The sequence below is a fragment of the Rhinolophus sinicus genome, linkage group LG06 (genome assembly GCF_036562045.2).
Source record: "Rhinolophus sinicus isolate RSC01 linkage group LG06, ASM3656204v1, whole genome shotgun sequence".
In the NCBI taxonomy this organism is placed as follows: domain Eukaryota; kingdom Metazoa; phylum Chordata; class Mammalia; order Chiroptera; family Rhinolophidae; genus Rhinolophus; species Rhinolophus sinicus.
The window spans coordinates 155,866,434-155,882,028 of NC_133756.1; the positions used below are offsets into that span (position 1 = coordinate 155,866,434).

At 40.4% G+C, this 15,595-nt stretch overlaps 1 protein-coding gene across 1 annotated transcript; it reads right to left on the reverse strand.

The window, feature by feature from the left end:
* Positions 1-7,863: 7,863 nt before the first annotated feature.
* Positions 7,864-8,831, reverse strand: LOC109439119 (olfactory receptor 1S1). Its single transcript, XM_019719336.2, is given in 2 exon segments — positions 7,864-8,559; positions 8,562-8,831. Coding segments are annotated over 2 exon segments (966 nt in total).
* Between the last annotated feature and the right edge of the window lie 6,764 nt (positions 8,832-15,595).

A 15,595-nucleotide genomic window follows, 5' to 3' on the forward strand; every position in this document is an offset into this window, starting at 1 on the left:
CCACTCTTGGCCAGATAGCCTTATATAATAGGTGTCCTGTGGGGCCCAGTGGTACAATCTCCCTGGTCCTCTGAGCTGGGAGTTCCAGGAGTGTCCCTTGTATGGGTTGTGTGTGCCCTCCTGTTATAGTTGAGCCTTGATTGCTTTTGGCACATCAGTGAGTGGGACTGACCGTCAGGCTGACTGGCTATGGGTTTTGGCCCTGTCTTAGCTTATGGGCTGCTGTGTTTGAAGCTTACCCCACTGAGTGGGATTTGCTTCAGTAGGCTCTGGTGCCTATTGAGACCACAGTTGTGTATGCCACTTGTAGGTCTAACTTGTAGGTCTAACTGGGTGGTGCTGTGCTATGGTCTGAAGTCAACCTCCAAGTATGTTGGTTCTGGGGCCTCTTGGGAGGGGCTCTGGTGCAGGCCCAGGTCAGCCACTGCCTGTGACTGCCTGGGGCTTCGAAGTGATCCATGGTTGTTCACTGCTGGTGCTAAACCTGCACGCTGATGGGAGAGGCCACGATGCCATCCGAGGACAGCTATCACCAGTACCAGACCTAGGGTAATGCTGCAAAAGGCCAGGATACCCAGAGGCCTGTTGCTATCTGCTGGCTCCCTTAAAGTTCAGCTGCGGATAAAGCCTCGTGCAGCATGCAAATTGGGTGAGGCAGGGTTTCAGGGAGTCACTAGAGTGGGAAGAGTTGTGTCACTAGGTTAATATAGACTCTGGTTTGTGCCAGTGCTGAGCCTGGAGAGACTCAGCAAAGTCTTAGAGCACACCGAGGCCAGTCTTCACCTGCCTGGGGCCCCTGGACTGCAAGAAAGAGTGTAACATGGGACTCCAAGAAATAGTTTTCCAAGAAAGAGAGCAATGCGGGAGAGGCTGGCTGGTCACAGAGAAAGTGCACAACTTGGGTGAGGCAGGGTCCCAGCTGAGTCAGCAGGGCAGAGCAGTGGAGCTCACTGGGCCAATCAGACTCAGATTTGGCCTGTGGGGGCGGGCTCAACATAGGAAAGATGGAGCCTGCCTGCCTGCCGGCTACACAAGTGGAGGACCTGTCATTAGGAAAATGCCGACTATCTTCCAGTACTTCCCCTGCAGTCACACACATCAGTCTGGCCCCCTCCCCATATGTCTCTGAGGCCCCCTGAGTCACCATCCCTCCTCTGGAACCCAAGGTGAGTGCCTGCGAGTGAGTCTGTGCGCCGGCTCTTTAAGAGGACGCTTGAGTTTCCTACTATTTTCTGGCCCACCTGAGCAGTCAGAATCCCCACTATTTTTCACGGCTAAATGTTGTGGGGGGTCCCTGTTCCAGGCACCAGTACTCCAGGCTGGAGCCTAGTGTTGGGGGCTGGGTTCCCTCACTTCTCTGGGGGAACCTACGTGGCTGAGATATCCCTCCTTATTCTTAACCACCACAGGGAGGTTTGGGGCCCATTTCGCGTCTCTGCCCCTCCTGTAAGTCTCGATGTGGCTTCTTTATATTTTCAGTTATAGGACTTCTTTTCAGCTAGACTTCAGATGATTCTCCAAGTTGATTGTTCTATAATTTAGTTGTAATTTTAATGTGTTCATGGAAGGATGCAGGCACAGTGTTTATCTACTCTGCCATCATAGATCTCTTCAATAGTTCATTTCTTATTATTAATTGGTGCTCTTCCACTACATGGATATATAATACCATAGGTTGTGTTTTTACTTACCTGTTGATGTGCAGTTTGGTTGTTTATAGTTTTTGGCTCTTTTAAATAAAGCTGCTATGAACATTCATGAAAAGTCTTTGTATGGATATACACTTTCATTTTTCTTAGGTCACTATATAAGGGCAGGATGGTTGAATGGTAGGTATATGATTAACTTTTAAAGAAACTGCCTATTTCCCAAAGTGGTTGTATCGTTTAACACTTCCACCAAGAGTGCAGAGTATTCCAGGTATTCCATATCTCCTTGACCACGTGGTATGGCCAACCTTTTTAATGTTAACATTCTAATAATATGTAGTGGTACCTCATTGTGGTTTTAGTTTGTATTTCTCTGATGAGTAATAATGTTGATGATTAATCTTTTAATGAGCTCAATTGCCACTAGTAAATTTTAATGAAGGGTCTGTTCAAATCTTTTGCGCATTTTTAAGTGGGCTGTTTTGTTTTCTTATGATTGATATTTGAGAGCTACTTATATTTCTGAATAGAAGACCTCTATCAGATATGTGATTGCAAATATTTTCTCCCAGTTTTTTGCATTGTCTTTTGTTACTCTTAACAGTGTCCTTCAAAGAATAAACACTTTTAATTTTGGTGAAGTACCATTTATCAATTTTGTCATGATGGCTTGCACTTTTTAAAAAAATACAAGAAATCTTTTAAGAAATTTTTGCCTATCCCCATGTTCACAAAGATCTTCTCCTCTGTCTCCTTCCAGAGGTTTACAGTTTTAGGTTTTACATTTATGTTTAAGGTCCATTTTGAGTTGAGTTTTATACATGGAACAAAGTATGGGTCAAAGTAAATATTTTTGCATATGAAGATCAAATTGTTCCACCACCATTTATTGAAAAGACTATCTTGTTTTCCACAGAGTTGCCTTTGCACCTTTGTTGAAAATCAATTGTCCACATATGTGTGGGCCTGTTTCTGGACTCAGTTCTGTTCCAATTATCTATTTGTCTTTTTTTATGCCGATACCATGCTGTCTTGAATACTAATAAATCTAGAAATCAGGAAGTACTATACTTCAACTTCATCTGTTTTCATAGTATTTTAATTACTGTATGTAGGCCCTTTCAATTTCCATATGATTTTTAAAATCAATGTCAATTGCTACAAAAATGTTTATTGTAATTTTGATTAGGATTGCATTGAATTTCATTGATCAATTTGGGGAGAACTGACGTATTGACTTTTCTGACCCTTGAACATGGTGTATCTCTCCTTTTATTCAAGTCTCCTTTAATATCTCTCATTACTGTTTTGTACTTTTAAGTGTATAGACTTTTCAAATCTTTTGTCAGATTTGAATTCCCTAAGTAGTCCCTTATTTTTGATGCCATTGTAAGGGTATCAATTTTAAAATTTTCATTTCCAATTTTTCCTTGCATGTGTATAGTAATGCAATTACTTTTCTATATTAATCTGCTAACCTCACTTATTAGTTCTAGTAACTTTTTGTAGATTCCATTGAATTTTTTGCATAGACAATTGTGTTATCTAAGAATGAAAACAATTTTCTTCCTTTCTAATCTGAGTGACTTTATTATTATTTTTCTTTCCTTATTGCACTGGCTAGAACCTCCAATATGATTGTGAAGATAAGTGAAGAGAGTGTAAATTTCTGTCCTGTTCTTAATTTTAGGGGAACCGTCTCAGTCTTTTGCCATTCATTAGGCAGATTTTTTCATAGATACCTTTTATCAGGTTAAGGGATTTCTAGTTTGTTGAGAGTTTTTTTTTTTTTTTAAATCAGAAATGGATTTTAGATGTCAGATGTTTGTGCATCCACTAGGATGACCATAGAGATTTATTCTTTCTTCAGTAATATGGTGAATTACATTGGTTGTTTTTGGAACATTAAACCGTTTTTGTATTTCTAGAATAAGCTACACTTGGTCACAGTGTAGCACTCTTTATTTTCAAAGAAAGCAGAAGATGTTTCTGAGAATTCTTGGTTGGTTAAGAAGGTCACAGATGGTATTGCCTAAAGCCATATGCCAGTTTTAAAAGGGGTTTGTAGTTCTGAGCCGTCTAGTCCTCTAAATTCCTCTATTAAAAGGAGGAGAGAGAGAGGCAGTGAAAGGAAGATGGAGGCAAAGAAGAAGGAAGATGGAGGCAAAGATTTGGGATGTTTTAATCTTCTAAGAAATATGTCCTGAATTAGGCAATTTCAATTAGAATTCAACCCTGAAGATGCACGACTGGCCGAGAGCTCACTAGAGGTGACAGCTCTCAGAAGGTATGATTTCAAGGGTGATAGTTTAGATCCTGTGGTATTTGAAACAGTTGATACCCCCATTTTCTTGGAAGAATTTTCACTGTCTTCCTCCATCTTCTTGACACTATTTATTCTGGTTTCCTACCTCCCTTGCTGTTGCTCCTCAGACTTGTTTGCTGGGTCCTTATTTCTAAATGTTAGAATTACCTGGGGCTTAGTCATATGTCTTTTTCTCCCTGTGTAGACACTCCTTAGGTAATTTCATCCAGGCCCATGGATTTAAATATTTAAAGTGTTTTTAAAAAATTCGAAGTCTTTATCATAGCCTACAAGGTTCAGCCAGTTTGGGGCCCTAACTACCCTACTCTCCTTCACTCTGGTTGAATCCACTCACTCTTCCTTAAATATACCAACCTGTTCTTGCACCAGGATCTTTATACCTGCTCTTCCCTTTTCTTGGAATGTGTTTCCCCAGATTTTCTCATGGCTCACTCCCTTATTTTATTCAGTTTTCAGTCAGATACCTAAGAAAGGTTTGCCCAAACTCAAACCTCTCGACATAAAGTAGCTATTCCGCCCTGTGTCATCATCTATCCTCCGATCCTGCTTTACTTTTTAATCATAGGCCTTCTCGTGACCTTGTACTATGGGCATCATTTATATCATGTGTTCATTGTCTGTTTCGTGCACTGTGATGTAAGAGCCAAGAAAGCAATGGGGTTGTTTATTTCCTTTTGACTCTCACTAGGTACTCAAACATATTTGTTTAGTGAATAAATGAATTAATATCTTACTAACAGTTTATACATTAGGTTTTACAAGTCATTCTTACTCGATGTATGGATTTTTGTTTTGTTTTGTTTCTTTATTTTTCTAGGCATTTCTCTTGCATTTGTATTACCTATAATTAGATGGCAGGGGTTTCTGTTGATTTACTCATAAAACACAGTTGGCTTTTCTCAGGTATGGTTAACACAAAAGAACAACAGTAACAGAAAACTCAGTTGACCGTGATTTGCACAAAATCTTTATGCTTTCTAAATCTAATGACATTAATTATTGACTAAATATTGTCTTTGCTTATCCAACCTTAAAAATCACTTAAATTCTTTTTATGCCAGTTTCTGTCTTTAGTTTATGAGTACATTGAGGGCATGGACTGTGAATTATTCATCCTTTTAGTCCCAGGGCCAGACTCAGTGCCTGGTAAGGTGAAAGTTTAAAATAGATGTTTGTTAAAAATGACAAGTAAGAGAAGGATTCAAGGAAATGAAAGCATCTAGGTACAGATTTATGCCTCTTCTTTGTGAAAACTTGTCAAGGTCTTCATAAAAAGTTTGTGATTCTGTATTTTCTTAATCAATTGTCTTTTGTGTCCCAAACTTAATCCTAATTCACTTTGTCAGGCAAACTCCCCACTGGCATACAAGTCTATTCCCAGCCAAATCGGCTTCCCCATTACTTACTACAGATGGAGCTATACCTTAGAATGGATATAGCCTCCTGTGGAATCTACACGCTGAGGGTAATAGCAGACCAGGACAGGCCCACAGGGATGGCAACCAATTTAAACCATATAACTTGAGTCCAACTCTGATGGTTCTTGTTATGTCAAATATGGGCTAGATGAAAACAGAATAAAGAGAAAATTGCAGATCTGCCCAATTGATGTTTATGTAACTGAGAAGATTCTGGCACCATTCTGGTTTAGTAGGCAAGACAGTTTATTTTCCTTACAAAAAAACCCAATATTTTTTTTTTTCCTTCCTAAAATACCAGCCACTGTAAAATGTTAAAGCAATAACAGGATATAATATAAATCACTTTTCCCTATGAAACAAAACCGCCATTTCATTTACAAACCACCCCAAAATATAGGGATTTAAAACAATAACAATCATGTTATTGTTATCTCTCACAGTTCTAGAAGTTGACTGGACTCAGCCAGGCAATTTTCACCTGGGATCTCATGTGCTTGTAGTCAGAGTTGAGACTGGGATCAGCTGAAGTTTCATTCACTCATATGTTGGATGACTGACTGGTAAGACTCAAAGACTTGTAGGCTGGAACAACTGGGGTTCCTTGGGCATCTCTCTCTAACTCTATGTGGTCTCTCCACTGGCCTTTGCAGCATGGCAGCTTCAAAGTAGTGCGACCTTTTACATGGTAACTCAGGGCTCCAGAGGTGCATGCTCTGAGAGAAAGAGAGAATGCCAGGTGGAAGCTGTTTTGACTTTTCTCTTAGTTCCTAGAACTCCTACAGCACTGTTTCTGGGGGTACTCTATTCCTCAAAGGAGTTCCCAACGTCCCCCAGGTTCAAGGGGAGGGACATAGACTTCATCTTGTGATGGGACCATGGCCAAGTTCATCAAGAGCATGTGGATTGGAAAATACTGTTTTGGCCATTTTTTGGCAGAAAATCTGTCACACCCACTGGTAAGATACTGTCAGCTCTCCTCCTAGGCATCTGTTTCTGCACACTCTGTTTTGCATACATGTGTTTTCATGATACGTGCTGTTATAAAAACTTCTTTGTTCAGATTAGCCTAATTGTTATATTACAGAAAAAGCAACTGAAGTTAATAACACGGCTTTGTCACACAGTGAGTTGTTAGCTGCAGAGCTGAGCCAGACTCTGAGTCTCTTGATTACAAATCTAGGCCTCTCTACTACTCCACATGAAATCATAAACGCAGAGCTCTGTGATGTTTCATGTGGAAGCTGTGGGTGCAATAAGTTGGATTTTGAGGTACTCGAGGAAGGCAGGACAGTGAAGAGGCTAGCTGGTAACCCATGTAAAAGCAGGTGACTTTATATTCGTAATGAAAACTCAAATGAAACATAAAAGTTTAAGAGATGCCATAGAGAAAGGCAAATGGCTGATTATATATTTTCTCTTAAAAAAGTTGGATTTTTATAAGTATAGAGAAAAATAGAAGTAAACTTAGACTGGGGACAAATAAACCTAGTTTGGTAGGGCTGGTAGATTACAGTTGGAGACCAAGGGACAGTTACAAAAAAAGCAACACTTTTTTTTTTAGTGTCTATGATATACTAGGCACTATGGTAATTGTCTGATATACATGTCCATTTAGCCACAACCAGTTTTATGATGAGAGGATTATTAATCTTATTTTATAGATGAAAAAGATAAGTGTCAATGCTTAGATGATTTCCCTTAGATCTCACAGTGGAATCACAACTTGCTGAAAAGCCAAGATTTAAAACCAAGTCTTTTCTCTACACTACAGAGCAATTGTTAGAGGAATTAGATTTAATACCTAGGAATAATTTGCTCCAGAGCTGGAAATATTTAAAAAGAGGATTTAGATAGGGAAAAAGAACACACTCTTCTGGGTAGCTATAGAATGTTTTTGAGATGGATTCTGAAAGACACCTCCATCAACCAGTAGGCATCTAGCTTCACAAAATCCCAGAGCTGGAGTGGAACTCAGCTCTGAATCATGTGATTCAGAGATTCTTTAGCACATCAGGGCCACTGAGGGATGTTTTCAGAATACAAGTGCCTGATTCCTTCACTAGAGTCCGGGTTAGTAGATCTAGCATGGCGGTTGGAAGGAAAGCAATAAAAGCTAGTTTGTAGTCTTCTCTCAGGTTCAGGATAGTTGGAGGTTTGACTTTCAATCAAATCCCCCTTGCATCTAATTCAAGAATTGTGTAGGTGTAGACTGGATCCAATATATATTCAAGTCCTGTTGAAATGGCTTTGACTTGACTAGGGCATTTGCATCTGTTTGTTACAATTGGTTTTGGAGGAATCTGTAATTGATGAGTCACCTGACTTTGCTGAAATGCAGATGCACCAGAAAATGTGTGCTTGTCACATATCCATGGAGGGGCTATGTGATAGGCAAGGCACAATGCTTAAGGAACTCAGGGCTGACATTTCCTTGAATGAGGTGGTCCACACCCACTCAGCACTCTGGTTATGGGGATAAACGGAGTTCAGATGTCCAGGGCATCAGAGGGAGGAAGCTTTTCCTGTGGATGAACTTCCTCAGGGCACCTTGCATGTCCCTGTTCCTCAGGCTATAGAAGAGGTTCACCATGGGTGTGATCACAGTGAATAGTATCGCACCAATCTTATATCTGTTGTCAGGGTGAATGGGTAATGGGAAGAAATAAACCCCCACAAGGGTCCCGTAGAAGAGCAATACAACTGTCAGGTGAGAGGCACAGGTGGAAAAGGTTTTCCACTTCCCCTCTGTGGATGAGATTCTCAGAACAGCCCTGACAGTGCAGACGTAGAAGAGGATGAGGGCAAAGGGGAAGGTGATGACTACTGAGCCCATGATAAATACCATAAGCTCATTGATCATTGTGTCTGAGCAGGACAGTTTGAGAAGAGGGTCCAAGTCACAGAAAAAGTGCAAAAGAGTGCTGTTGTCACAGAAGCACAATTGAAGGAGCAGAAGAGTGTGTGTCAGGGCAATATTACTGAGGACCCACGGTGTGACTGTGAGCAAAATGCAGAGCCTAGGTTGCATGATGGTGGTATAGTTCAGAGGATGGCAGACGGCCACAAAATGGACATAGGCAATGACTCCCAAGAGGAAACTGTCAATGATGACAAACACAACAGAAAAGTGTATCTGTGTGATACAACTTGTATAGGAGAGATGGATTGACTGTTGGTCTGAATATTCATCAGCGTTTTGGGGATTGGGGTGGAAATGGATGAAATATCAGCAAAGGATAGACTGGCAAGGAAGAGGTACACTGGGGTGTGAAAGTAAGAATCGAAGCCAATGGACAGAGTGATGAGCCCATTCCCAACCACAGTGACCAGGTACATACCCAGGAAAAGCACAGCGAGGAGCTTCTGCTGCTCAGCCTGGCCGGAGAGTCCCAGGAAGAGGAATTCAGAGACGGTGCTTTGGTTTCCTTGACACATATTTCTGCTGATCTGAAGAAAGGAACACAAAGTCTCCACACCCCCACAAGGAACCCCAATATGGTACCTCTCAGCTGCAGCCATTGCAAGGAGGTGGGCATTCCCCCTAGGCTGAAGGGAAATGAAGGGTGGAGAAAAATCACTTAATAAGGAGCTACATCAGCAGTGCAGAGCTTCAGGAAATGTCTTAGAAGGAAAAGACAGAGACATGACAGATACTTCTCAACGAACATGTATTAAACTCTAATTCTGAATGTGATTTTTACAATTGGCTCCAAATGTAGTTAAATGCCCCCAATTAAGGGTAACATGTGAGGTGTACTTCATATTCTAAAGATGCTACATATCCCTGAAAGGATTACTTTACAATGAACAATCTGGTCCCAAGACCTTTCCCACCATTCACCCTCATCCTTTAAATCTAAGAAGACAGAAATGTGAAGAATCATTAAAGTGAAGAGTTTGGCAAGTAGAAACAACGGAGGGTTAGGAATGCTTATGGGAAGACACCGTTGTCGGGATGCTCCTCCTTCCCACTCAAGTCAGCAGGGGACTCCAAAAGAATGGTTCTTGGAGAATGTGTATAAGAAGGGGAGACCAGAACTTTACTCACGGCTAGATGTTAGGTGAATGGAGAAAAATTAGAGGACACATATGAACATAAAGACACGTGTTTGCCTCTCACTTCTAAATAAGAAGGCTCAGGGGATCAGCGCACTGTGGCCAGGGTAAGGGGAAAGCATGGTAAGGTAACCCTGCTTCCTCACCCGTGACATAGCATGAATATGTGAGTTTCCTAGAGGCCAAGTAAATCCTGCAGGAAGTCACTGGATTCAAGCCACCTTGTTGAGACTCCAACCAAGAGCTACAGCCTAGGGTATAGGAGGCTATAGTTCTGAGAGGTCATAGAGTAGCTCTCTTATGAAAGGATCATAAAGAGATGAGGGAGGAAATTCACTAAGCTTCAAGAATTGACAAATTCTAGTCATACAGGTTATGACCCCAAAAAGATGCCATCTCTAATGGAAGGGGATAGTCTATGGCCTCTGTACCACTTGAATGAATGCCAGTGTAGGAAGGGAATCTGGGGACCCAGTGATTCAGCACTTAGGGCTCTTAGTTGCAAACCAAAGAAATAAACTCTGGCTTTTAAATATTGAAATGAAATGTATTGAAATGGTATTGAGTGGTTCACGGATACATTGGGAAGGCTGGTAAAACAGACCCTGAAATGGACAGGAGCAAGGGAGGCTGTACAGCCAGACACAGCCCAAATTAGTAGATCCCTTCTTCTAGTGTATACATGTGCCTTATAATAAAGTGTAGCTATTTCTCGCTCAAATCAAGAACACTCACCCCCTCCTCAAGAGGAAACAACTTAACTTATGGACTAACTGTACAATTATTCATGACTTATATTTAAAATAACGGGTGATAGAAAAGCAAGTTGATCTATATCTATCTGTCTGTCTACCTATCTATCTAGTCACAGCTAGGAAGGACATGTGTGTTGAAGCAGAATCCTTGTTTCTGCAACTTGTCCATGAGGCATATTTATAAACTCCTTCTGCTACTAGCATGTTTCCCCAAAAATAAGACCTAGCCAGACAATCAGCTCTCATGCGTCTTTTGGAGCAAAAATTAATATAAGACCCAGTCTTATTGTACTATAATATAAGACTGGGTCTATAATATAATATAATATAATATAATATAATATAATATAATATAATATAATATAATAGTGGGTCTTATATTATTTTTTTGCTCCAAAAGACACATTAGAGCTGATTTTCTGGCTAGGTCTTATTTTTTGGGGAAACACGGTATTATGGTCTGAATATTTGTGTCCCCCCACTGCCCCAAAGTTCATATGTTGAAACTTAATGCCCAGGTGATGGTATTAGGAGGTAGGGTCTTTGGGAAGTGATTAATCTTGAGAACAGCCCTCAGGAATGGGATTAGTGTCCTTATAAAAGAGGCTTGAGAGCGCTGTCTCTCCCCTTCCACCACGTGAGGATACAGCCAGAAGATGGCTGTCTATGAACCAGGAAGTGGCCTCTCACCAGACACCACACCTGCTGGTGACTTCATCTCAGACTTTCAGCTTCTAAAACTATGAGAAATAAATTTCTGTTGGGTACAAGCCACCCAGTTTAGGGTATTTTGTTACAGCTGATTGAAGGGACTAAGACAACTGCTGTCTTAGCATAGGCCTTCTAGAAAGCAGACTCTGAAGGAAGAATTTATATCTTGACATTTTATTTGGAAGATAAAACCCCAGGGAGGTAAGGAGGACAATAGAGGGAACTAAAGCTAGACTAGATACAAATCGATGCAATGAAATGTATTACGGCAAGGATGGTTATTCACAATCATGGAAGAGCCAGAGATCACGTATCAGCTGTTTGCTCAGCATGTGGGACACCTCTGCAAGGAGAAATCATAGCTGGGAGCAGTTCAGGGTGTGGAGAAAAGAAGGGATACTTATATGCCCTATTCTTTCTCATTTCTTGCTTCCCATCAGCCAAGGTTCACCCCATGGGGATTTGACTCTTACGAACTTCCGGGTTGTATCTTCTGGCCCTGAGGTGGACACGGAAAGTCAGGAACCATGTTCCGCAATATGGCTGTTAACCTGAGTCTGGAAGAGAAGGGAAACTGTGTGGTCAGGTTTGGCATGTAGGTTCAATGTGAACGTGTGCTAGCTGAGAGACCTTAGAAAGAGGTAGCAGAGGTTGGGAGGTGAGTAGTGTCATTAGAAGGAAGGAGGTAATATAAGGTTTGTGTCCAGTGCAATCCCCCTCTTTTGATACATCTACTCATGCCCTCTCATTATCCCGATATTCTATAGTACAATCCAGTGCCTCCATTTCCCCAAGAGAATGAAAATACTCTGAGAAGGGAAGCACATGCCCAGTCAGTCTAGAGCAGTTTTTTTCAACCTTTTATTTGTCATTGACCAGAAAAGCCCTTAAGGAGCCTTTATAGATCTTTTATCCTCAGTCTTTTCCACCTGTCATGAAAATAAATACTATGGAATAAGATTTTGTCACACAAGCTTGAGCTTTGGAGAGTCATAAGCCATTCAAATATCTAATTGTTTTTTATCCTCCAAGTACTAAATTTTGCCCACTTTGGGGAAATATCATCTATGTCGAGACCCCTTTAAGGGGGTGGTCAGTCTTGATCTCTTGAAAAACCACAGCAAAAGTATTAGCTAAACAAGTCGCAGTCCTCATGTCTGTAACTGGCACTGAGGCTCTGACTGATATTCTTTATCTCCCTCCTCTATCACTCACCAGATTCCTCCCTCTTAGCTCACACTTTGGCTGATCTGGTTGTTTAATGTAGGACACAGAACCTTTTCCCTGAGGGGTCCAAATTCTTAGTTGTCCTGACTGTTTGGGTTGTGGTTGTGTTCACTGCTCATTGCAATCTTTCCTCCAGAGTTCAGAATTACCCTGGTTCAAAGTTTCGGGAATAGGAAGCCCATTTTCCCTACCATGCTGTGAAATTCTGGAGATAGAATCTGAATGTTAGTCCTATCTAAAGAGGAAGACTTGGAAAAATCTCCTGAGCCTCTGACTGCATTTTATACGTTCAAAGATTTTAATAAAAGATTACTTATGCTTTACTCAATATCCTGTTCTGGCCTAAATATTATGAAGAAGTCATGATGCCTAACACTCAGGTTCTATCCTCCAGATGTTCACAGTTGACCTGAAGATATAACATGTGAACAAGAAGCAAGAGCTTGTAGTTGCCAATGGCAGGTAAATTAAATGGTTGCCCTCAGATATCAAGCATGGAAAGGAAAATGCTGCAGGAATTTGCGGGGCAGAGAGCTGCCTGTGGACGGGGATAGTAAGTAAATATTTTATGGAGGAAGTGAACTAGAGCCATTTAAAAAAGTGGGTGGGGTGTGTATAGGTGTGGAGACACGGAGAGGAATGTTGACGTAGGTGGACAGTATGAGCAAAGGCCAGATGGTGGGACCATGCCTGGTACATTCTGGTTCAGTAATGAGATTGTTGCTAAGACTGAGGTTTACACAAAGAAGTAAGACATAAAGTTGTGAAGTTGTAGCTTGAGGCCTGATCCTGGAAGGCTTTTAATGTCTTTGCTGGGATTCTGGAAGCAGAAGCTGGGAGACAGAGTGGAGCCAAGGATGCTCCTACGTATGATAAGCCCTGGAGTGAAGATTCATCCTCACGGACAGTATAATAGGAGGTTAATCCACAGTAGCCAAGACAGAAGAGACCAGATGTGACGATTTCTCCAAAATAGGACCCAGGATAGAATAGCCAGCAGGAGGCACTTAGGCAAAACCACAGGGACTTATTGGAGGCTTGTGACCTCATATGTGTGTATGGGAGGGAGTTGTCAGTTTAGACATTTTGGAACTAGGGCTCCTAAGAACTCCTCGATCATAAAAAAAATAAAAAATAAATAAACCTTTCTTGGGGAACAACAGGAGAACTACCAAAACTTATATTGAGGAAGACTACCATGGTCTTGCATATATTATTGTCCTCTACTCTAGAAAAATAATTGATTTATAATTACGTGCTTATTTTCCCAGTAGTCTTTAAACTCCTTGACAGCAAGCATCTTGTGTTTTTGTTTTCCTATGAATTCAAGCATATAACCCAGTGCCTGACACATAAAATGGTCTCTTCTTCATCCCCAAGTCACTCTGTCAGCTTTCTGCTTCTTATCCTAAACCCTGCTCCCCAATTTTTCTATTTATTGTCTCTTTTCTCCTCTTGAACATTAGATCCATGGAGTCAGAGACTTTGGCAAATAGTAGATTCCGTTTAAATATTTGTTTAAAAATAAGAAATGAATGTGTAGCAAATATTTATTGAAGCAATTGTTGTATTATGGCATGAAGGGGTCTTTCTCAAATAGTTTCATGAAAATCACCCATTTGTGTGGTCTGTGGTCTCTGGGGATGGTGATACAACATTCTGCCCCATCTCTGTTGAGTAGCCTCTTTCTCAGTGCTGTGAACACCATAATTTTTCCTTCTCATGAGGGCTGGATTGAAACCAATAAGAAGCAACTAGGACAATTCTCAAATTGGAACTAGTGGGCAAATACAGGACCCAGCATAATCACCATATTTCCAGCTTCTGCCAATTTTCACTAGAATCTATAACTTTGCAATGTTTTTTAAAGTCACTACTGAAGGACAGAGAGAGAGAAACAGAAAGAGAGAGAGAGAGAGAGAGAGAGAGAGAGAGAGAGAGAGAGAGAGAGAGGAATGTGGTTATCATTATGAAAATACCTACTGAGATTTTATTTATTTATTTATTATTAAATTTACAGGGGTGATATTGATTAGTTAAATTATGTAGGTTTCAAGTGTACAATTCTATAATACATCATCTGTATATTGCATTGTATGCTCACCATCCAGAGTCAGTTCTCCTATCACCATATATTTGACCCCCTCTCCCTTTTCCACCCCCCCCCCTTACCCTCTGGTAACCACTAAGCTGTTGTCTGTCTATGAGTTTTTGTTTCTTTGTCTTGTTCATTTGTTGCTTTCAGTTTTATATGCCACATGTGAGTGAAATCATATGGTTTTTGACTTTTTCTGTCTGACTTATGTGTATTTCACTTAGATTTTTGATAATGTGGTACTGCACATTATTTTGACCAATACAATATCCATACAACAAATTGTCTGCCCAGGATGTGTTGTTGTATAATCTCTCCCATTCAATCATTTCCTTATCTAGCATCTCTCCATCTATACTTCCTGGTTGTAATTAGACAACACAGACATGCACAAACATACATGGTCTTCAACATGTGAGAATGAGAAATTGGAATTCCTGGGAATTTTCAGGAATGCATAAAAGTGTAAGTCATTCTTAAAATATTTTCAACATTCGTTATACTCTTTACTCATTATTATAGATATCTAAATTTGTTTAATAGCTATAATCCTAGGTGGATTAGTGTATACCAAGTACTATAGACTATATAGTGAATAACTAAACACTGGAAAAAGCCTGTAAATATCATTGGGTGGAATTTTAATAAGTAGGCATTCATATTTCCCAATAAGATTAATAGCCCTACACAGAATCACACGTCAAATTTACCAATTTGAGGACTTACTTGCTTCCAAAATTTGTTATTTCTTGGACCATCATTCCTAGGATTTGTATAAAGTATCCTAGGCATATAAAGTTAATGAATATTAACTTTGTTTGCAAGAATGACTCACTGTTGGCAGCAGACAGAATGATGAATACACACATGGAAAGATCTCCCAGCAAGACTGACTGATTAGATGGTGACTGCTTCTCTTCCAATGCTTCTTGTCCTGGTTCCAGAAAAGAAGATTTAATCTTTGACTCTGCCTGTCATGTTTTCTGCTCTTCCTTTCCCCTTGACATGATTCCTTGGAACCTGTCTCCTCTCTGCAATGATTATTATGATATAATTCTTGTAGGAGAATTATAATACTTTTCCCAACTTTCCTGATTTCTCAATTACTTTTCCTCAGAATTTGGATTTAAAAATGAATAAAATTTTTTTTGAGAAATGCTGGCAAGGAATTCTCATGTAGAAACACTACTCCCGCCACTGCGACTGACCTTTTCTTTCATCCACAAGTTAAACCATAAGACAAGAGTTGGCCAAATCCACTGTGACAACATACCAGTGATATTTTTGCCATGTCGTTTGGACTCAAGGTGTTGATTGATTTGTAGTGGAGACATATACGCAATTAATGACACTAC